Source organism: Paramacrobiotus metropolitanus, unplaced genomic scaffold, assembly GCF_019649055.1.
Source record: "Paramacrobiotus metropolitanus isolate TYO unplaced genomic scaffold, Prichtersi_v1.0 Parri_scaffold0000031, whole genome shotgun sequence".
NCBI lineage: Eukaryota > Metazoa > Tardigrada > Eutardigrada > Parachela > Macrobiotidae > Paramacrobiotus > Paramacrobiotus metropolitanus.
Window position 1 is genome coordinate 233,019 of NW_026570251.1, and position 22,875 is coordinate 255,893.

At 44.7% G+C, this 22,875-nt stretch overlaps 1 protein-coding gene and 1 long non-coding RNA gene across 4 annotated transcripts; both read left to right on the plus strand.

The window, feature by feature from the left end:
• Window positions 1-872: 872 nt before the first annotated feature.
• Window positions 873-3,899, plus strand: LOC129588822 (uncharacterized). 3 transcript variants are annotated; one of them, XR_008690523.1, is made up of 4 exons: window positions 873-1,013; window positions 1,162-1,442; window positions 1,503-1,656; window positions 3,196-3,899. It is a non-coding gene; the product is annotated as an uncharacterized LOC129588822 (long non-coding RNA). The 3 variants fall into 3 exon arrangements; XR_008690522.1 differs by lacking the exon at window positions 3,196-3,899 and adding an exon at window positions 2,107-2,591; XR_008690521.1 differs by lacking the exon at window positions 3,196-3,899 and having other exon boundaries at window positions 1,503-2,591.
• Window positions 3,900-6,230: 2,331 nt separating this feature from the next.
• On the plus strand, window positions 6,231-14,469 carry LOC129588738 (atrial natriuretic peptide receptor 1-like). The gene is made up of 20 exons (XM_055483102.1): window positions 6,231-6,558; window positions 6,900-6,963; window positions 7,472-7,773; window positions 7,875-7,957; window positions 8,234-8,314; window positions 11,080-11,226; window positions 11,322-11,372; window positions 11,522-11,704; window positions 11,780-11,915; window positions 12,023-12,107; window positions 12,225-12,288; window positions 12,376-12,519; window positions 12,585-12,755; window positions 12,828-13,104; window positions 13,202-13,493; window positions 13,567-13,641; window positions 13,703-13,772; window positions 13,839-13,913; window positions 13,988-14,175; window positions 14,280-14,469. The coding sequence occupies exons 1-20, from the start codon at window positions 6,231-6,233 to the stop codon at window positions 14,467-14,469; spliced, it is 3,006 nt and encodes a 1,001-aa protein (XP_055339077.1).
• The last annotated feature ends 8,406 nt before the right edge of the window (window positions 14,470-22,875 follow it).

Here is a 22,875-nt window from a genome sequence, read left to right on the forward strand (position 1 = left end):
ATCGTAAAAGCATAATGTCACAGCTCTGATAGTTTTCGATTTATAAATCTGGTTTGTTGTAGTTTTTGGGGTGCCCCTGGCAGGGGCAGAGATCAGTTAGTAACAGTACATCTACTAATATCGAAAAGCAAAGTGCGCGCCTCCCGGAGGGAGGAATGCTCGTGCTCAATGCCCGGCCAGGTGCAGGGAGCGGGCAAATCTAAAAGTGGAGCCACTTCATCTAGCGGCTACAGTATCTGCAGCACACCTAATTAACGTTTTCTACCGGCGCTCTTGCCTCACGCTACAATCATATCTTCACGTCACGTACTTGTGAAAACTTAAACACCGGCTTAAAAACCGTCATTTTTAATTGGATGTGATACAAGCAAAGACAGCGAACCACCACGTCGGTGCCGAGGCACCATTAAACCAGGCCGGCTTGCCGGGCAACTACCCCTAACAGCAAAACCGAAGCGACTCAACTGATTCTCGTTTGACATGGATTCTTCTTCAGCCTTCAGATTTAGAGAAAAAAGAAATTTGCTAATTTAACTATATTTTGCACTTACATGTTACTCCTCGTAAATTTCGGCTTATTTTAAATGTAGAACATTAGAGTAAACAAAGAAGCACATAGAACAATATGAACATTTATGCCGGCCCGCGGCAACCATAGCCTAAAATCATACACTAACACAATCAAGTGCTGAAACTGCAATCGATAATACTCGTATTTGTACGCAACTTACGCAAGTACAGTCGCCAGTCTCAGGCCAAAGAATGATTGAATAGGGCCCAGTACGGGCCCGTGCTCAAAATACAGTACATCATCATCACACCGCTTGCACTCGAGCGATGTATCGTGCTCCAGGCAGTGTCAATCCGGATAAGTTTTGACAGTGGTGCTTAGAATGTTATCGGAAGAGTTACACACGAGCACGGCATGGTTTAATTGATTTTGCTAGAAGGTCGAGTTGATGCCCAACTATGGATTGCGGATGTTTGTTATACAGAATCGAATCGGCTTCAAGGTATGTAATGCCCCTTAACCCATGATGATGGCAATGATGTAGAAGGATCAATGGGTTTAAGGCTGGAGTGCCTGTGTCTCTAATCTGCTATTATCCGTTTGTATGCCTCGAGTTGCACTTACTCCCTTTTATGATTAATGTCAACTAGGAATATCCCACTGCGGACGAAAGGGGATTATGTTTGCGGGATGTAAGCACTAAGCATCTTGCTGTCGGGGGCGTAATTCCTAAAGAATACGGCGGTTGCAAGCTCATAATACTAACAGCCGAGGATTCTACGTATCAAGGAAAGACCACAAGTCCCGGACGGACGCTACATTCTCTTCTGCCAGTATCTGTTATGCTGCCATCCCTTAAAAGGCGGCTCTGGAAGTGCCGCATTCTGTGGCATGTACATTGAGGCGCTCGCCGTCCAGCGATTGTTTTAATGTATGTCCCACAGAAAACAACTGTATTAATTACCCTGAGTATTGTTTTTTGATATTCCAGGAATCAGCCTGAATTAAGCACGTAGTCGAGTAAAAACTATCAGGTTTTCTGTGGACGGTTTTGCCAGTTACAACTCCGCGCGTCAACATGTTTGTTTTTAACATACGGGCGCCTGCCAACGGAAAAACACAGCCCAAAGTGCTACGGTAATAAGGTAAGACAATCCTGTGTTTAACTCGAATCAATAATAAACATGCACAAGTACCTGATTACACGGGGATTAGGTAGCTTCCGCTCGTATCCTGTGCTGACAACAGTCAGCGGAAAGCCTAAAAATTTGATGGTTTTTAAATTTTCTACACAAGTAATTTCAAAAAATGAAGTATTTACTCCTAATAGTGGTGCGGCTGAGCCATTTCTTTGCGATTTCGGCGAGATAGACATCTCACGAAAAGCTAAGAAAGGGACTGCGAGCAGTACAGGCGCGGCAGAAATTACAACAGCAGTTAGCGTTGGTACATATATAATAAAATACACCAAGCGGAAAATTAATTTCTTTTTAACGGTCCCTCATGGCGTCGAATCCAATGATTTGCGGTAAGTTATGTACACTGATAGTCGTCAAATCATCATGGCTCGCTATGTTCATGGTCCCAGGTTGTAGAATCTGAAGGTAAGAAAAGATCCCATGTCGCTTTTGCCCCACTGCCCGTGCGCGTGGAACCCTGATCCAGTTCTAGCGAATCTGTTAAGGCCAATTACAAGCTGCGTTCCATTCCGCCCTGCTGTGCTGCCGGACAGCTGTCCCTGGCTAATCGCCGGTGCGGCCAATTCCTTCCGCCGAGGGTTCTACTGCGTTCTCTGCCGGTGCACCTTCATTGCTGAGACGCGCATGAGCTGCGGCGACTTGCGTGGTTGCTATGATGAATAGCAACACCGAAGCGACGTGCCAAAGTTTCAACATAGCGAACGGTAGACAAATGTGCTGTTAGGGCTGCAATACGGTGTACACCGGCATGTCGTCTGCCGGGCTGTCTGCTTATATACTGCTTGCTCCGCAGTTAATTCTGATAACTGTCTAATTATGCTCGAAAGGTGTCGTCCTCGTAAAATTCCTGTACATAGCGTTTTAATCGTTAAGCACCGCATAGTGCCTTGAATCATATTCTATTACGTATGATTAGTTTTACTGGAAACCATTAAAACTTATAACAGTGTGGCAGTATCGTGTGCAATTATAAATGTCTCTGTTTTAAACCGGTTTTATACAAAGAATGAAACATTGTGCTACTAACGACTCACACGGCGAAACATCGGTTGTTGTGTTCTTTTTCGCATTATGTCATAACATGAGACGAAGCAATTAGTGCTCCACAATATTGCCGTAAATTTATTTTTTACGAAACGTATCTCCTGGGCATAAAACAGTATTTTGAAGATTAGAACTTCCGCATTCATCTTTCAGAGTAATGACTGTATTTATAACTGCCGTCTGTATGACACTAAAGCGAGAAGGCAGTTTTGCTAAATTATTTTCCGGTAACTGGAACTCTGGTATTATTGTGATTTCCAGTAAATATAAGCGGATTAGGCAGACATTTTTTAACAATTAAAAAAGTGGATAAGGTAGCAATTAAAGGATAGCATCTTAATATACGAGGCGGATAGCATGCTAGGTAACATCCACGGACAGCGGATTTCCGCGCGCCCACGATACAAGTCTGATCACATCCGTCCTTTTGTAATTTTTCAGAAACAGACCTTTCGGTTTCATTCTTAAAGGGAAGCCGGCTAACTTTAGGCCTCTAGTAAATTCCGCGCTGATTCTGTCGTGTCGTGGTAGTCTTCCGGCGGACCATTTACAGGCAGTCCATGCCGGACTAACTCATCGATCGGCCTACCTCAAACGCACACGTGTGGAGTAACGGTCGGTGTTCCCAGACACAGCGCAACACTTATCCGGAAAGCGTTGTCCTCCAGCAGATTACCAAGGCATGGATCCACATACTGATTCCGACACTGTTACGGACTTTAGGTGAGCAACTTCCTCCTGCGAAGCCCGTAGTGTCATCAGCTTTGAAAATGTCTGCAAAGCCGCAGGAGTGTCCCAAGATTTCTGTACATAACGAAGGGCTTACGCAGGGAGTACGTCAGTGTCGGCCAGTAACTTCCAGGCACGCGTGGCAGTGGTAACATCCGTTGCCGTCAGTGCCGGGCACAATTTGGAAATTAGTGGGCGCAACGAATTATCGGTTTTCCAAATTTTCTTCTTATGTTTTCACGTTCTTTCTTAAGTTTCTTATGTTTTCGAATGTTTCTCACGCTTTTTGAATGTTCTCGTATGTTTTTCATGCGTTTTTTTAGGTTTGTTATTTTTTCATTTGTTCCTTATGTTTGCTCAACTTTAATGATATTTGTCGGTTGAGTGGAAAATCTGTTCAAGGTAATGGCCTCGCGGCGAATTGTCACGCCGCCGGAACGACCTCCCGACGAAATGTCGGGAGGCGACATGATCGTGAGATGAGATGTCTGCTACCAAATGTCCTGCGACGAATTCATCCAGCGTATCTTAATTTATTCTTACGGCATCCATCGTGTATCTCTTTCACTTGTCCAGATGATTTTGTTTTGTTTTCTAAAGAAATACATTCGGAATACATAAAGTATACTGGTTGGGATACAGAGGTACGTTTGGATATAACAGCGAATAAAATTTTTGTATCAATTTTGGAGAGTTCATAAAAGGTACGTAGAGAATAATATTTTGTTGTAATTTTGCGTAATTCTTCCCAATATCGTGTTTTTCGAGTGGAATACCTAAGCATAAGCATCAGCTAATGCATAAAAGTAGACCTATAATGCATAAGCGAGTTTTACCGCCATAATAGAACAGGTTACAGTAGAAATATTTCCAGAAATAATTTATTAAAGTGTAAAAAGGAATGGAAAAACGATTAACTAGAACCAGGTGACGCTAAAAACCTGCTCTTTGTTCACTCCAAAAGCCGCGAATTGGCATGAATGATCGTCATGTCGTTACTATCCTGATGAAATTCGACAAACTTAATCAAGCACTGCCAACATCCGCAAAGGGCATCGTTTAATCACTTAGTCAGAGAGCATCGTTTGGTTAAAAAGCATCGTCTGATTATCACAAACAGGCGATAAATGCAGAACGAAATATACGCGCCGAATGCAATATCCAGTTTGCTAATGTTTCAAATTATGGCTGACTAAATGGAGTGATACACCCAAAAAAATCATTGAATATTCAACAACACTGGATATCGTATTCCGTTGCCGAATTACCTTCAAAAACCGTCCGCCACCGAAATTACATTCCTGACAAATCACAGTACCAGTTTACCCCAAAACAGTTGCTGAGTCAAAATTTACGGTGGTCGTTTTTTCGCACCGGCAGATGGGTTTGCCGGCTTACAAGTGAAAGCGAACAGCTGACAGTTTATCCGTCTGGACAGTTTTGCCGGCCACACACAGTTTCCAAACATGCTGAATCCGATGATGTTAGCCGTTTATGTGTTATGTTTTGGTTTGTAATATCCAAAGTTAACGGGGATCCCGGTCGCAGCATAGATCCTATCCTTGATTACGTCGAAGCTCTAACTTGTGAAACCCTCGTCAAATACCATCCCTACCCAGTCCCGTCGGAAATGCTCTGGAACCTTGTACGCAGCATCGACTGAAATCGCCTTGGTCTAGTACAATAAATTAGTAGCCAGCCGCTATATTCACTATAAAGTACAAATCGTTGGTTACTGTTCTCTGAACAGAGCTCGAACATGCACAACGGCTGAATGCAATCAAAGATATGAGAGTGATTTTCTGTGATGTCTGATTTCTTCCACCTATTTATTGTTTGTACAGGCATAGTAAAATTTTATTGCATTTTTGTTTTAAAGTTTCGGCTGGTCGGCTTATTCTCATTTTACAGTGTCGACAGTGGGATGCCAAAATTTTGTTTTCCAAGCAAAAACATTTTGCGGTATCTACGCTTCTGAGTTTTAATTAAGCATCATCGCCTCCAAGCCGCTTTAAATAAGTAATTGTCTAAAAATAAGTTAGCAGAGCCACGTCGGTAATTATTGCAGAAATTTTATCAAAAGTGCACAAATATGATAACAAAATTTGCAGCATGGGTTTTCCGGATCACGTTAATTAAATTGTTCTCAGAATTTAAATGCAGTGTTTGTGCATTGACATAACTGCGGTAACAGTAAACGGCTGCAGATTTTAGTGAATGCGTTTGCCAGTAACAGCCCGGTATTATATTAGTAAATTGATGGCCACGAGATGTACTGTAATTACAAGTTCATATTATTCTTCACTTATCCGATAATCTTCCACTTAGCTGGCGAAAGAAACGAAAACAGATATCATGTAACAGCACGCAGTTACACCGACTCCGGATTCACTGAAAGCGTTTATGTTCCGCCATGATGGCTAATTATTTGTCAATTGTCGGCCGTTCATACAATCCGAATGTAACAGAAAAAGCTCAATATCGGCTTGATCCATGTCATTCCATGACATATTTTTTCCGGAGTTCGCCGCAATTACAGGAAGTTTGAATGGTAATGAGGAAATGCCTGCAGGAAGCATTTCGTTTGGGTGTCATGTAACGCAGAGGCGCGTAACCCCCGACTGAATATAGCACCGTGGTGGGCGTTAAGCAGCTCTAGTGCGTTGCTGACACTTCAGTCGCCGCAAGAATTATGCAATCTCTGTAAGATCAGATGCCGAGTCGTTGTTTACTGCGTCTGCGTCAAAATGAACGTCTTGCCGCCCGTATTGAATTCCACAGCGGTGTGCAGTAGGGTTGACTTGGAAATCATCACACTGGCCATTCTGTATCCGGTCATGCTGGGATCCATGGCGTATGTGGGGCCGGCGTACCGCCTGGCACTGGACAACATTCGGCAGAGATATCCTCGTTTAAACGTAACGCATACGATAATTGCCGATAAGAAGTACCCGGACTGCGGTGCCTTGGCATTCGATTCCGTGTTCCTTACCGCGAAACAATTCTACACTACGGGGGCGCTGACTCCTGGGGAATACGATAGGAACTGCTCTGCCAGTGTAATGGTTTTCAGCGGTGAGTGACCACTTCAGAAAAATCTTGTATTCGGATTCCATTTATTTTCTACGCAGCTATTACTTTTTATCGTTATCATTTTTATAGAGTATATGATTTCATATTAAATATTATTGTTTATAGGTAGTATTATAACGTGTAATTTACTTATTTAGTATTTGTTATTTTCTGATCATTAATTTCTGCATTAGATTTATTATTGCTATTTTCTACTCAGTTATTATTACTCATCAGTTATAATTAGCTCATTGACTTTTACCTGCACATAACTTTTCCGCAAATTATACGTAGAATTAATGTATTGAAATGCAAGTTCAACTTGTAGTTATTCGTTCTTTTAGGATGTTCCGAAATTGACGATGTTGTGCCCTTCGTGACTCAACTGGACAAGCTGATAATAACAACGTATGTACATTAAATTAAAGCTGGTCGCTATTAGTCTGGATAAATTGTGGTCGACCGGTTACCGTATGAAAACATGCAGAGCGACCAAATGTTTGAAGGTTTGTTTATCGAGGCTTAAGCGCAAACGTTTTGTGCTAATCATTAAACGATCGAACTTTACGTACGTAATGACTCAAATAAACTGATTTTCTGATATCCCGTAAAAAAATGCAAAGTATTAAACTTAAATATAAGTTATAACTATAGCGTACATCGAAGAAAGCCGATGCGTGTACAAGTTGCGTAAGTGAGATCCTCTAGGTGATGCTAACCAATGAGCGGTGGTCGGGATCCCGAGAAACTCGTTCTGTTCGCTTTATTAACGAAGTACGAGTAATTCGTATTTCGAAACTGTATAACAAACCTTTGGCAGCAGACAGTGCTAAATCCCGAACACGATCGGGACTTTGGCCACGCAGCTGCTTGTCACATTAGTGTCTCTGTGTCTGATCTGCTCTTGTTTTCATAGTGTCGGAACTAACCCAAGTCTCCGTAAGAAAACAATTACACCAACGTGGATCGGGACAACGTGCAATTCATTCCAAATTATCGTGAGCATGGTACTGAGTATAGCGAAAAAGTTCCGCTGGACGTCCGTAGGTCTCATAGCCGACACCGGTACCAATCGCGGTTATGAGCACTTTGCCAGAGAATCGGGCAAAACTGTAATTGCAAATGGCGGTCAAGCTTATCAGGAGTGGTACAACTCAAAGACTATGACAAATGATGAACGGATTGCTTTGCTTCGCCGTCTGAATGATCGAGCTCGAGGTAGCGCCTGTTAATACGTATAATCTGAACTTTGACATTGTAGTGTTATTACGAAGGGAATGAATGGGTGGGTGAGTCAAACTTGTGTCTTCTGGTTGCAGTCTATTTCTATTTTGGCGATTACGGGGAATTTCGGCGGTTGCTGTTGGTGGCTGCAAATCTCGGCATGACCAATGGCGAGCATGTAAGTAAGCAGAAAGCTCTACACACATAGTAGCACCTGTTATTTGTGAAACATATAAAACCAGTATTTGTTGACTATCAGCATTTGCTATCACATCAGTAGTATTATTTTGCACCGTGCGCGAGTCCGATGCCACCGGGAAACTGTAATATTGCATTTATATCGGAATAGTTCCACGCACTTCGAAGTTTCATCGTCAAACAAATTTGTGCATTCTCTTATTTTAGCATCTCACAGCGCTCGATGCAAACAAGTCTTGTTTATCTGCTTTATTAGGTGTACATACCAATGGCGGGATTTAGGAAAAGCTCGGAACCCGGTTACTATTCGTGGAATAAGGGTGATGGGGACGACGAGGTACAGTGCTTGTAGGCTGTACTTTTGAAAAGGTTTTAACCAGAATGTTACTGGTTCCTCCCGCTGCTAACTCTTATAGTGGAAATAAGTTAAATACGATTTCGACTGCAAGAAACCAGCCAGCATATATATATATATATATATATATATATATATATATATATATATAATATATATATATATATATATATATATATATAATATATATATATATATATATATATATATATATACATATATATATTGTAATATATATATGTAATAATAATAATATATATATATGTATGGCATATATATATATATATGTAATATATATAGCATATATATATATATATACAATATATTGTATATAATATATATAATACATATATATATAACATATATATATGTGTATATATGTATGTATATGTATATATATAATATATATATACATATATATATATATATATATATATATATATATATATATATATATGTATATATATATAATAATAAATCACCTGAGGTACAACTTAAATTTGTAATAATGAAACATCAACATTTTTTACAACATCAGAATTTCATTGAACTTTTCTGCGCCTTCCATCGTTCCCATAACCGGCGCCGCGTTGCCGCGCTGAATCTCCAGTGACAATCTTTGGCGTAGAAATTCATGAGAACGGGCTTCCCCCGTGTGTTGCTCGAGTCGTTTGCCCAGTGCCTTGATGATGGCGATAGCGGATGGCCCCCAAGGGCCCATTGTTTCGAAAGCTATCGGTGCAAAGATGTATCTGCCACTGATATGTGATTTTTATTAGCGCAAGCCAGTCACACTGCAGATTTTGTTAACAACAAAAAAAATGATTTATTATAACAGAAAAATTTCTCTCAAATTATCCGTTAAATCAATGGTTCCAAGGACAGACGCCGCGTTGCCCCGCTGGATTTCGATCGATAGACGCTGGCGTAAGAATTTGTGTGATCGAGGTTCACCCGTGTGCTGCTGCAATCGCTTTCCGATTTCCTTCACTAAAGCGGATGCCGATTTTCCCCAGGGCCCGAATGTTTCAAAAGCTAACGCCGCAAAAATGTATCTGCCGACGAGGTACGCATATTGTCTGGTCTTCCTGTCTTCGGCCTGGGCAGCGGCGGATCCCGCCGCTGTTGAATTCTGACGATATGCGACAAAGCGACGGTGTCGACGCAGGTGACGTCCCAAGCTAAGCACATGCCACGCTTCCAGGCAAACGTCGTGCCTCCGTCCGGACGTCGCTCGGACGTGTGGGATGCCGCGGGCTCAAGCTTCGCCGGAATACCCGCCGATACTAATGATCGGCACACAATACTGTTCAGCCCGCCATGGCGAGGTGTCTACCGACGGAGAAGGAGCATGACAATCCGTGGTGGCCATACACGTCAACTGGTTTGCGGCATTTTGCACAAGAATGTGCTTCACAGATTACTGCGCCCAGCCTAAGCCCGACTGAAATCTTCAAAGTGTCGTCATCGAGTAGGTTTCCGATATGTGCCGAAGGCAGCATTAACCAGATGCCGGCTTCCGGTTTGGACTGGGCAAGGAGACGGGCTCTGTTAGTTTCGTCGTCACGGAAAACATCCAGCAGTGTTGACAGTGACGCATTACACAGCGGTAAGTCCCACGATCGTTGACAGTTTTGGAAGTTGAGTTCGGGAAGATCTGTCTGACCGCTCTTCACTTACACTTTTCCCGTGCATCGGTGGAGTCCACAGCAGCGTGATTGGGAAGAAGCAGTGACATTAGTGCAGATGCGGAGTGAATCGAAGCCAGGTAGGCTGGGAGTGCTAATTCTTCCGCTCGACGAATGCCAATGCCACCTCTGCTCACGGGGAGAGACGCCTGCCGCCAACACGGATAATCATTCTTGTTGGTGCGCATTGCACAAGGTCTGAAAACACTCGCGCGTTACTTCGTCAAGCTGATAAAGCTGTTGCGGTTGCTTCCACGCGTTACAGCACCGTAACATGTACACAATCTTGGGGACACCCAGACAATTCTTCAACAGGAACAGTGCGACATGGGCAGGTAGAAGCTGTAGCCGCTCGCATGCCGTCTTCAACATGGTGGATTTCTCGACAATTGCTGGGCCGATAGCGTCATCCAAAACGGGCGCGCCGAGTAATGAAAATGTTGAGCTAGATATAAATAAAGCCGGGATTTCTTTTCTTCCGCTTCCAACGCTGCACCTGCGTTAGCTGCCGTAGACTTGACGTGGGAAGGCGCAACCGTGTCGACACAAGTGACGTCCCATGCCAAGCACATCCCTCTCTGCCAGGCGAAGGTTGTGCAGCCATCAGGACGTCGTTCGGACGTATGCGATGTGCCACGCGGCTCCAGTTTTGCCGGAATCCCAGCTGACACAAGAGATCGGCACACGATGCTGTTCAGCCCGCCGTGTCAACCGCCGCCGCCGCCGTGTATATATATATATATATATATATATATATATATATATATATATATATATATATATATATATATATATATATATATATATATATATATATATATATATATATATATATATATATATATATATATATATACTGGCTGGTTTCTTGCAATATGTATATACTAACCTTTAAAATTCGAATGTATTCGAATTTTAAAGGGCCATGTAAGTAAAAAGAAACAAGTGAGTTCCATAGCTTAACCCGCAGTCGTAAACTACGAACTGCAAACTACTCGTTGAACATTTGTCATTCGTGATATCACATAACCTAACAAATATCCTGGGTTGGAACTGCAGATTGCTAGACAAGCCTATCGTTCGGTTTTGCTAATGGAATTTAACGAAGCAGTTTTCGGTAAAACCAACGGATCAGATAATTTCACGCAACAGATGATTCAAGGATCCAAGGAACTATATAATTACACGTACCAGCCTTTCGAATTGGTGAGAATAACAGAAAATATCAACCAAAATAACCAGCGCTGCAATTAAAAGCTTACATTACTGCTCAATTAGCATGATGGTGTGTTTCCCTTCAGGTAACCCCACATCCGGCAGCCACATATGCGACGATGATGATCCTAGCTCAGGTATTGCGACAGAATTATGACGAAACAAGATTGTTTACCAAGTAAACAGTTAAATTCTTACCATGCTATCAAATCAGGATTTGCGTCATATTCGGTCATTTGTATTTACACTTGATACGCAACCAGGGAAAGGAAATGAACTTAAATAGGTAATGGAGCAATTACGGTCGACCGGGAATCAAGAGGTGTGGTCGTCTGGGAGAAAACTAGCCAAGCTGTTCATGAATCGGACATTCACCACCGAGGTCGGAGATGTTTGTATCGATGAGGTTGGGGAGCGCTTGCCGGTGATGAACTTGAACCAGATAGACTGGAATACGTCACGTGTGCGAGTAAGTATAAGGACGTGTTTTCTCCCTCCTATTTGGCTAGATAATTGAATAAAATTACAAATGCGTCATACGTAGATGCTATATGTCCTAAAAGTTCCCGAGCTTACCTTAATGAAAACGACCGAGGAGCCACAGTGGTTAATTCCGTGGCCGCCACCGAATGAACCTCAGTGCGGTTTCCGGGGTGACGCCCCAATTTGCCATCCGAAAGGTGCATAAAATAGTTTAAGAGATTAGCGAGAATTTTTGCTTTGTAGTAAAATACACGCAGTAGCAGACCAGTATGTATTACAGCCGTGATGACGATATTTTTCATAGGTGCTTTGAAAACCATAATTGGCGCTAGCGTAGGTACCATTACCGCCACGGTGTTCTTCGTATTTATTACCGCGATTTTTGTGAGGTGTGTGACAACTGCATTTCTATGTTAAATAAGGATTTTAAATAACACGCATCGAGGTTAAAGGATTTCTATCGAACTGTATTCTATGCTAACATTGTACATGGTCGATAAATACAGACGTGCCACGCAGAACGCCTTCACTTCCGAGGCGTGGCGGATCCCATCCGAACAACTGCAACCGGTACGGTAGAGTACAGTTTCGAAATAATGTTCCCTCCAAAACAATTGTAAATTTCGTGATATCAAGATTTACAATTGTAAAACTTAGGTGGAAGAGAAAAGCGATCGCGTGAAGATATACGTCAAACGTAACCAAATGGTGTGGATAAAGCCGACGCACGTCGCCCCCGCACCCGCTGCCGTAACTACATTCCCCCATCTGAACAATCCTCTGATGGCATTGCTTAAAACGGTAGATGGCGGTAGCAAAGTGCATCTTTCATAATTCTGCCAGCTGGTTGTTTTTATGCGAAATAGATACTTGACCTTGACCATGCTAATGTCTGTCGCTTCGCCGGATTATGTTTTCTTGAGAAGTCCGTGCTGCTGGTTTCGGAGTATTGTCCGCGTAGTTCCGTTTACGAACTCCTGGCTAGAACCCACTTGGAGTTTGATCTGCAGGCGTCGTTTTTGTTTGACTTACTTAAGGTAAGGAAATATGGATCAATCAGCCGCCATAATCATGTATATTTATTTTAACACACTTTAAACATTTATCAGGGTTTACAAGCAATACACCGGTCGGCCATAAAGTTTCATGGTTTTCTCAACATTCACTGCTGCTTACTTAATCGACATTTTAGCCTGAAAATTGGGAAAACAGGTCATACGCAAATCGAGACCGTATTAACACGAAACGGTGCGATTCTCGAGCCTACTAACCTTCATTTTACAAACAAAAATGCCGCATGTGAAGAAGGGCAAAAAAACGACATGTACGCAGCTGGACTTATTCTGTACCACATCATCATCCAAGAGGAGCCATTAGATTCACGAGGTCAGTGCAGAGACCGTAGTTACTAGCCGATGCAGATTAAATCAGATCGTTAGAGGGCTGATTTGATGTTTTGTTCAGTGCTTGATGTTTTGTTCAGTGCTGATGTATAAGCGTATTGCGGACCATTCTGACAGCAAATTCAGCAAACTGTTTCCGGCGCTGGTCAAATGTTTATCCGACGATGCGGAGGACCGACCGAGTGTGGGTCAACTGCTGAAGCTGTGCTTTGAAGGCTTAGCCATGAAAAACAATGAACACCTAATAGAAAAAATAATTCGCCGTTTGGAAAATTACACGGACGAACTAGACCGACTGGTTGTCCTGCGCACCATGGCGTTGCTGGATGAACGGAAGAAATGTGATATTCTTTTACGGGAAATGCTGCCCAGGTTTGCATAGCCTTATGACTTAATCTACAGTACCTGCCATTTATGTATATAATATAAAGCCAGTTATGTTCAGCATGGCAATTGAGCAGCTGCGGAAAGGCATTGTGCCGGAAGCTGAAATGTTCCTTTCCTCCACAATAATGTTCACGTAAGCATCTCTTTTAGCAGGAATTCGTAGCATATGTAGTAACGATAACACATTTTGTCAGCGAGATCGGAGGTTTTACAAACCATCTGCAAGCAACGGATCCGAAAACTGTAATGATGTTTCTAAATAATGTGAGTCGAGGATGACCTTTATACAATAAGGAAATGTTTTCTTATGACTTGCAATTATGTTTGTAGGTGTACACGTCGTTCGATCGCATTGTGGCATCCTACGATGTCTACAAAGTGGAAACAATCAAGGATTCCTATATGGTACGCACTATCAAAACCCGTTATTATCTGCTAAGAAAGACAGCTCATCGACAATGCAAAACTCGGCTCTGTAGGTCGTCAGTGGTATACCAATACGCAATGGAGATCTTCATGCGCAAGAAATCTGCGCATTGGCAACCGAGTTAATAAAAGCCTACGAAAGTATGGATACGGTATTCGACGGGACGTCATTACGTGCCGGCATCCATAGCGGCATGTGCGCCGCCGGTGTGGTCGGACATAAAGTTCCCCGCTATTGCCTGTATGCATTTGAAAACCTTAGGAAACCTTTTCCGGTGTGAACAGTGTGCGGCGTGCACACTGTAGGGCTTCCGGTTCCGTTGAAAATTCTTATGAATTTTGCAGATTTGGAGACACCGTTAACACGGCTTCAAGGATTTTGACCAATGGTTCCGATGGAAGGATTCATCTCAGCCAGAACGTCGCAGAGCTTCTCTACGGGAATTCGCGATATAAAGTGGAAGAACGTGGATGGATCGAGGTTAAAGGGAAAGGACAACTGCAAACTTTCTGGCTGATTGTTTCTTCGGCATAACTGTCTAACCTAATGCATTTCATCTGTTAACGTCGCCCATTTGATTTTATTTCTGCGCTGTTTGCAGTCGTACCGCCGTTATAATAATTAAAAATAATTATCCGGCTAAGCCGTCATCCGTAAATTAGGCCGACCCTATCTGTCTCCATTGTGAGTTCTCCGAATTCAAGGCTCTTTTCCGGACAGCTTTGCCATTTCCCCGTTTGTATTAAAGGCGCACCAGTTTCGCTGGAAACAGGCCTGGAAATACCCAAATAGAACTTACTCCGTAAAAAACTTACGTGTCGTCGCAGTCACGATGGTGAAGCAGAATTAAAGCGATGTTTCGTCGCGAGGGCATTTTGTCGCAAGAACGTTTCGATGAAGAACGAGGCGTCTCAGCGTCCATACTTCCTGCGGCAAATTTTTGCGCTTTAAGTTTGAGAGGGGCGAAATGTTACACTCCAATTGTCGGCATGCGAAAATCGCCATTCTAGTTGGAAAATGTTTTCTTTCTCTGAAAGCATGATACAAAATGCATGACAGCATGTATAGAAGCATGTAACACAGTTTTTGAGATACCTACAATAACATAACAAGTGATAATAAAACCAACAGGCTCAATCAGGCTGTCTGCTGTCTCGCTGATTCCATTTGCCGATTAACCAAAAACAGACAAATTATATCTTATTTGCAGCAAGCGCAAGAGGAATGGAAACGAGAGGCTAAACATTAGCGAAAAACTGAGGCTACAAACGGAATATTAAGAATCCGTATTTCAGTTCACAGAAGATAAAACGAGCGATACGTACGTCAAAGATGTGCTTTCAACGCCTCGAGCTTGCATTCTGATCCCACTAGCACATTCTGTCTTTAACACGGGGGTTCGTGTTTGTGCTCGTATGATCATGCTTTATAGCTCCATAAGTTAATTGTACATCTGAATTCTGAAATGAGTAAGCATGTGCTTGTATAACAACGAATACGACGACGACGACTATGTGCAAGGAATACAGTGAATGTGGATGGGATTTTGCGACACGGCGAGGATATTGACCTGATCGGTGTCCAGAACAAACGATGCCACCGGCTCACAACATCTGATCGTAGATTTCGGATGTCCTGCACGGCGGGCGGTGCTGGGCAGCTACGAAAAAGCTTTTGACTGCTCATGTCGGAACATTGTACGAGACAACTGCTTAAAGCAAGCATGCCTTTAACCAATGGGCCAACAAATCCCACAAATCCCTCCGTGGGTGCGGATAATCCCGACGTGGAGGCATTGCTCCGTGATCATCGAAATTCTTCTTGGAAATGGCATCCAGCGAAGGCGATCACGTTCCATTCGAATGACATACGTAATTAATCTCGCTTTGTTGGATGTGACGGTACCGAACCGTGTCATATTCGCGAACTATTGCCCGCAGACCAGTTGCGGTTACCACTGTCGGACAAAGAACGCCGGCGTAGATAAGTTCAGCCAGGGAATTTTGTTAAGCGGTCGCCCATTTACCCTGATGGGTTTTGGACTTCCTTAAAGCCAGTAGTGACAGCACGATAGCGCCTGGAAATACAACAGCAGACTTGTATAGGCACCGCGCATATTACTTCTGTCGATAGCGAGACAGTGGATTTTATCTCCTGGAGAAGCGAAACACCGGTGGAGGAGGAGGTACCGTTAGTTAAAGTACTGTTTAATGATCTTTGGTTCTCCTAATTTCGTTTAAACACATGTATAGCAATGGTTTGAAATAAATAAAAAAAAAGAGTACTGTATCCTAACCCTGAACTTGACGGAAATTTGTACAGTTCAGCCACGCGCACTTGTACGAGCTTATTCACCATTCACATACGCGGCTTGCAGCTAGTGCATGTCAGAACACGAATCGGCTGAACATTAAATCCGGCTATACAGCACAGTGTCTCTCATAGCGCACAAATTTTCGTCAAGTGCCAGGTTAGGGTGCAATATTCTACTTTTGCTGCATGTTGGCCTGCAGCATTCGGTACAACGCTTTCCTTCAGCAGAAAGTAAAACGTCGGTTAGTGTATGTCAAAAATTAATGGTTCATGATGATGCTGTTTTTTCCTGCCTAGGGGAGCCGAATTGCATATTACCGCCTTTTGGCAATCAACGATTTTAAAAAAGAGAAGTTTCCCGAATGACCAGAGAATTTGACAGTGCCCACAGAAAGTAGTGAATGTACTGTCCTTTGGCACTGGCGTTGGCCGGCGACATAGTCACCCCCACTGACCTATGGTCAGCACAAGCTCACAAAAATCCTCTTTCTTAATTGAATGTTTTCATTGGGAAATCCCGATTTTTAGGAGGAAACTCGCACTCCTTCGGGTACCGCCCACTGGAGGGTTAAACAAAAACATATTGGGTTACCTACGCTTTCGAGTGCTAAATAAGCATTGGCGCCGCGAAGCCGCTAAAAATTCCGTTTAGGATTAAGTTGGCAAACCAGTGCCGGTAAACATTGTAGAAAGTTTAGCCAAGTGCACAAAACAAACTTCGAGGCATGGATTTTATGGATCACATCATTCATAGAAATTGATTGCATTGTTTGTTCATTGACGAAAACTGCTGTGATAGTTAACGACCGCATTTACAGATTTCAGTAAATCACTGTAAAGGTGTTTGCTAGTGTCATATGTGTAGTTGGATGGCCGCAAGATGTAATTACAAGTTCATATTAATCCGCATCGGCAATCCGCTAATCATCTCACTTAACTGGCGAAAGAAACGAAAACAAATATCAGATATCAGCCTGCAATTGCACCGATTACGGATTCATCGGAAAGCGTTTATCGTCCGTCCGGATGATTTGCCAGCAGGCGCCCGTTCATACAAGCCGAATACGATAGGAAAAAGGCCAACATCAGCTAGATCCATGGCATATCTATCCCGGAGTTAAACGAAATTTGAGGCAGATTGAATGGTAACGCGGAAATGCCTGCAGAAAGCATTCAGCTTCCGCTTTCCATGGCGCAGAGGTGTAAAACGCCCTATTGAATATAGCACCTGGGTGGGTGGGCGATGAATGTCTTTGTTGCGTTGCTGGCACTCCAGCCGCAGCAAAAATTATGCAATCTCTGTAAGATCAGATTTTATGTCTTTGTTGCGTCTGCGTTAAAATGAGCATCTCGCTAGCCGTATTGAATTCCACTGCTGTGTGCAGTAGGGTTGACCTGGAAATCATCTCACTGGCAATTCTGTATCCGGTCATGCTGGGATCCATGGCATATGTGGGACCGGCGTATCGCCTGGCACTGGACAACATTCGGCAGAGATATCCCCGTTTAAACGTTACGCATACGATAATTTCCGATAAGAAGTACGCAGACTGCAATTCCTTCACTGCCGATTCTGTTTTCCTTACCGCGAAGCATCTCTACACTATGGGGGCGCTAACTCATAGCCAAGACGATGCGAAATGCTCTGCCAGTGTGATGCTTTTCAGCGGTGAGAGACATCTTCAAGAAAATCTTGTATTCGGATGCCCATAATTTTTTACGCACTTTCTACTTTTTATTATTGCTGTGTTTATAATATGTATGATTTCGTATTTCATACTTAGTATGATTTAATATTATGTATAATTTAATATTAAGTATCTGTTATTTTCAGATTATTTAATTCCGCATCAGCTTTATTATTATAATATTTTATCTCTCAGTTTTATTCGGCACCTAGGTATACATTAGGCTCGTTGACTCTAACTTGCTTGTATAACTTTTCTGCAAACTACAGATTTAATGCATTTAAATCAAAGTTCAGTTTGTTATTGCTGATTTCTCTTAGTATGCTCTGAAATTGATGTAATTGTGCCCTTCGTGACGCAACTAGACAAGCTGATAATAACAACTTAAATTCTTGTGGAAATTCTATCGGAGTGCGCGACGAAGGTAGATTGGGCGTTTGCGGGTAGAGCAGGTCGACGGAGCGGCGGCATACACGAAATCGAAGGTGCAGGTGATGACCTCACCGGTTCGAGTTTCCGGTATCCCCACATCCGCCCGACTGCCCCCGTTTAATACGTATTGAACAACAGAGCAGTTGCGAAACAATAAACACCATTATGTGCCGCCATGCAGGGTGGGCGGGTGGTAAAGAAAACAGCACAGAAATGAGCGCTCTTTTAGAAAACTAACAAGTCAGCACGACTGCTCGGGACAAAATGTAAAACTGGAGCAGGCCGTCTGCAAAGTCGGCGGCAACTGGAACACATTTCCGGCGCCGACAAAGAAAGTGGGCTGGGCCCCACGTAACAAAGCATACAGGGAATTTGCCACAAATTTAACTACACTTAGCTCGCTAACTGTTCTTTAAATTCTTGTGGAAATTCTATCGGAGTGCGCGACGAAGGTAGATTGGGCGTTTGCGGGTAGAGCAGGTCGACGGAGCGGCGGCATACACGAAATCGAAGGTGCAGGTGATGACCTCACCGGTTCGAGTTTCCGGTATCCCCACATCCGCCCGACTGCCCCCAAACAATCTATCCGGTCTGGTAGGGATTTACCGCGACGGGTGGTCCGGAGCGGCGAATGTATCGGGCGAAACAGTTACTGCGCCAGCGTCCGGCCTCTTGAATCGTGCGATCCGGAACATTGTTGGCTGCAGCCGTGGTTGCCGCACCAATTCTGAAGCTGTGCGTGGTGATCCGCTCTCTGTCCGGGTGGCCTTTGAGAAGACGGCGGAGACATCTCTCGACACTGGCTCTCGTGACGAACTTCCCATCCTCGCGCTGCAACAGCGGCAGCTCGTTCGCAGGTTCGGATACCCGAGCACGGTAGTTACGGTATGCCTGCACGGGACAGACCGAGCGTCCGGTCGCCGCCAGCGCTACGCTACTACCACGACCAGTCTGGTCCGTTTTCGTTAACTTGAGTTGGACGGTGAGGTGGTGACCGCCGTCCACTATGTCGCTCCATGTCAACGTTCGACGAACATCGAAGCGGCGCGTGCCTGGGGCTGTTACTTCGCTGATGCGGAAGAAGCCAAAGAATAAAAACGTAAATGTCATCCAGTATAGGGATTGTTCGTAGTCTGACATTCCGATTGTCCGCAGAGCGTCCTTTAAATATCGCATGTGGTTCAGCGTCACGGGGAGACGTCGGTCTTTCTGCGGAGCCGCTAAGCGGCGATATCCTTCCAGTGCTCTTTGCACCGTGTCATTGTCCGTGTGGCACGCTACGTCGGCTTCTCGATGACGATTTTTGATGCCAGCTAGGTACACGGCAGCGGTGCGGAAGCATTTACCGTCGGCGTATAGCTTGGCGACAAATTCAGCAACAGTGGTCGGTGTCGCAGGCAGGCTGGCCAGCGCTCTCTCTTCACAAAACTGCTTAAATTGGCAGAATGCTGCGTTATAGGTCGATCTGGTGGTGTCCGCAATGTGAGCTTGCAGCAGCTCATTCAGTTTTGAGGATCGCAATACGCCGCCTCGAGATCCGGAAATAAGTCGGGGCAGTCCACCGGGAGCAGCTCCGCTTGTGGTGCCAGTCGTCGAAAACGGCTTTGCTGGAAACGAGACAACGCATCAGCTAGTTCGTTGTTAACACCAGCTATGTGTTTAAGAGTCAGCGTCATGCCGGCGGTTGCTGCTGCTTTAACTAGACGCCGCATAATGTCCAGCACACCGCGGTTTGTGGATCTCAGGTTCGCCCATGCATGTGTTGCGCCTTCGTTGTCGCAGTGAAAGACAACTTTCCTGCCCGTCAGCTTCTCCCCCCAAACAATAACAGAAAGCAGTATCGGCACCATTTCCAAATATTCAATGCACGGTTTTAGTTTAACCACCCACGGCGGCCAGCGCTTCTGAAACCATGCACCTTGGAAAAATGCACCGAGACCATGAGTTGCGGAGGCGTCCGTATAAAGGTGGAGCACGTCCGACCGCGTCCAGTCTGGCTGTAAAAACGGAGCAGTGCCGTTCCAAGCTGGCAAAAATTCCCTCCACCAGTCCAGATCTTTATGAAAATCAACGTTCAAGGGAATTAGCTTGTCTTTTCGGTGCTCGGATAACAACGAAATCATCCGACGCGTGAAAAGACGACTAGCAGGCACGCATTTGGATGCGAACTGCAAGACTCCCAGTAGGCTTTGGAGCTGTGTTCGTGAGGAGAAACGTTGCACCCTCCACTCGTCAAGAACAGCTTGTATTTCTGCTTGCTTACCGGCTGGGAGGCTAAGAGTTTGTTTCACGCTGTCAACAAGAATGCCCAAGAATACCAGCTGAGTCGCGGGTCCTTCGGTTTTGTCTTCCGCCAATGGGACCCCGAGCTCACTGCATATTTCGGACATGGTGCGCATGAAATCACTGCACTGTGTACTGCCAGGTTTTCCCACAAAGAAATAATCGTCTACATAGTGAAGCATTGACGTCAGTCCACTTCGGGTTCGCACCGCCCAGTCAACTGCCTTTGCGAATTGCTCGAACACATATGGCGATGACCGCAAGCCAAACGGGAGTACTACGTCAAAATAGTACTTACCATCCCAACTGTATCCGAGCAGATTCCAAAAGTCGCGATGCACCGGGATCAGACGAAAGGCAGACTTTATATCCATTTTTGCCATGAGAGCACCCCGGCCTAGACTCGTCAGGATTGCAACTGCATCGTCAATGGAGCAGTACTCCAGTGGTAGCCGGTCACCGTCAATGGCATCATTTACACTGTCACCAATCGGTTGGGATAGGTCCATAATTACTCGGATTGTACCATCTTTTTTCAGCCGAGCGCCGAGCGAGTTAACAACGAAATCTGCTAACGGTGGTGATCCGAACGGCCCGATGCTGTGACCTTTCGCTACTTCCTTTTCGATGTACTCTGTTACGGCTTTGTGGTGATTTTTTGCTGTTGTTGCATTCGGCGTATATCGGCATTTTTGAGGCCCGTTATGGAATATTTGCGCGCCGTGCGCCAGAGCATCCGTTATGAACGACACAACCGACGCATCAGGGTATGTCGCAAGCAGTCCGGCAAAAGCGGTGGCGCGCAGTGGAGTAGTCGCTTTTGCCGGCACTGTCGCTTCAGGCTTCAGCTTTTGTGCAGTTGATGGCGCGATGGTTTTGCTCACCGCACTTTGAGCAGGAGTGTATCCGTCGTGCTTTACATGGCGTGGTGCATCCCCCAAAGTTAAAGTTCCGACAGATTTCCCCGTCTGTGGCGGGTGCGGTCCGAAAGGGCTGCCCGTGACCCGGCTGTCCCTTTCGCGGCAGCGGGCAGCTGCTGATGAAATGTCCTGCCACGCCACAATTCCGGCACTTATCGTCCCTTTTCCGCTCGCTATTACGGCGGCTGACTGCGTCTTCCGTCACATTCCTCAGCGGATTCTGTATACAGTCAATATATGTGTCCTCATGCTGGTGTGCCCACAAATCGTACTCCCGCGGATGGCTGGTCATAAAAGCACGAAACTGCCGGTCATACTCCAGCCAGTTAGAGATAGGCACTTCACGCTCAGCATATGATGCAATAATGTCCAGATATTTGAACAACTTTGCACTTAGCAGCGGTGCGACACTGATACGGTATGTCGCGAAGACGGAGAAAGCACTTGCCCACGAGGAAAATGAGTCGATCTTGACTTTCCCGTCTTCCGGCTTAATAGTCACTTTCCCGTCGACGAATACCATCTTGGACTCCAGCTTCTTCGGCTTTTCCACTCTGTTGCGGCGCAGCAACATATCGAAATCCACATATTCCGTAAGATCAAGCAATTTTTTACGAAGTTTCTTGTCAGGAATAGATGGGAGCTGGGGAGATGGAAACTCAGTGTCTGACAGTCGTGGTGCCGGCGGTCCCAGACGGGAAAACACATCAGGGCGGTCGCCAGTGTGCTGGGGTGCTGAGCTGCGCGCTGGTGAGTTATCGCTATCGCTTTCTTCTTCAGAGGAAGAAGAGTCGCTTCTCTTACCTCGTTTGCGATGTCTTTTCCGCTTTCCCTCGTTTGACTTGCCTGCAGAGTCCACCTGGTGCACGATTCTACCGAAGTCGTCACCAAGCTGGATCTGCAAGTTGGAAGAAGGCGATAGCGGCCGCGCGGCCTGCTGCGGCTGGGTTTTCATAATCGAAATTAGCGAGTCTATCTGCTGCTGTTGTCTTTGCTGTCCCTGCATAATGGACTGTAGAGTCGGCTCCAACAGCTGTACTTCGCTGGAGGTCTCATGAGCGGTAGCTGTGAGCGGCGTGGGACAAACGACTACGCTTTTCAAGCGGTTTTTCGGTGGCGCTTTCCCGGGAGGTCTTCCGACAGCTCGCCGTGATTTCCTGGCGGTTTTTCCACTTCTCGTGGCTGGAGGCATGGTTCACAGATTCCGTAAGAAAATTGTTATCAGAAAAAGATTTTTAGTTCGAATCACGGTACAAGATTTAAAGAAAACAGCACAGAAATGAGCGCTCTTTTAGAAAACTAAC

What these genes read in the sequence shown, in the direction of transcription:
- LOC129588738 (XM_055483102.1), top strand. Translation starts at nt 6,231, where the DNA reads ATGAACGTCTTGCCGCCCGTATTGAATTCCACAGCGGTGTGCAGTAGG. An exon ending in AGGGTGATGGGGACGACGAG is followed by an intron (nt 8,315 to 11,079) that starts GTACAGTGCTTG and finishes TTGGAACTGCAG; the next exon opens with ATTGCTAGACAAGCCTATCG. An exon ending in TTACGGGAAATGCTGCCCAG is followed by an intron (nt 13,494 to 13,566) that starts GTTTGCATAGCC and finishes AGTTATGTTCAG; the next exon opens with CATGGCAATTGAGCAGCTGC.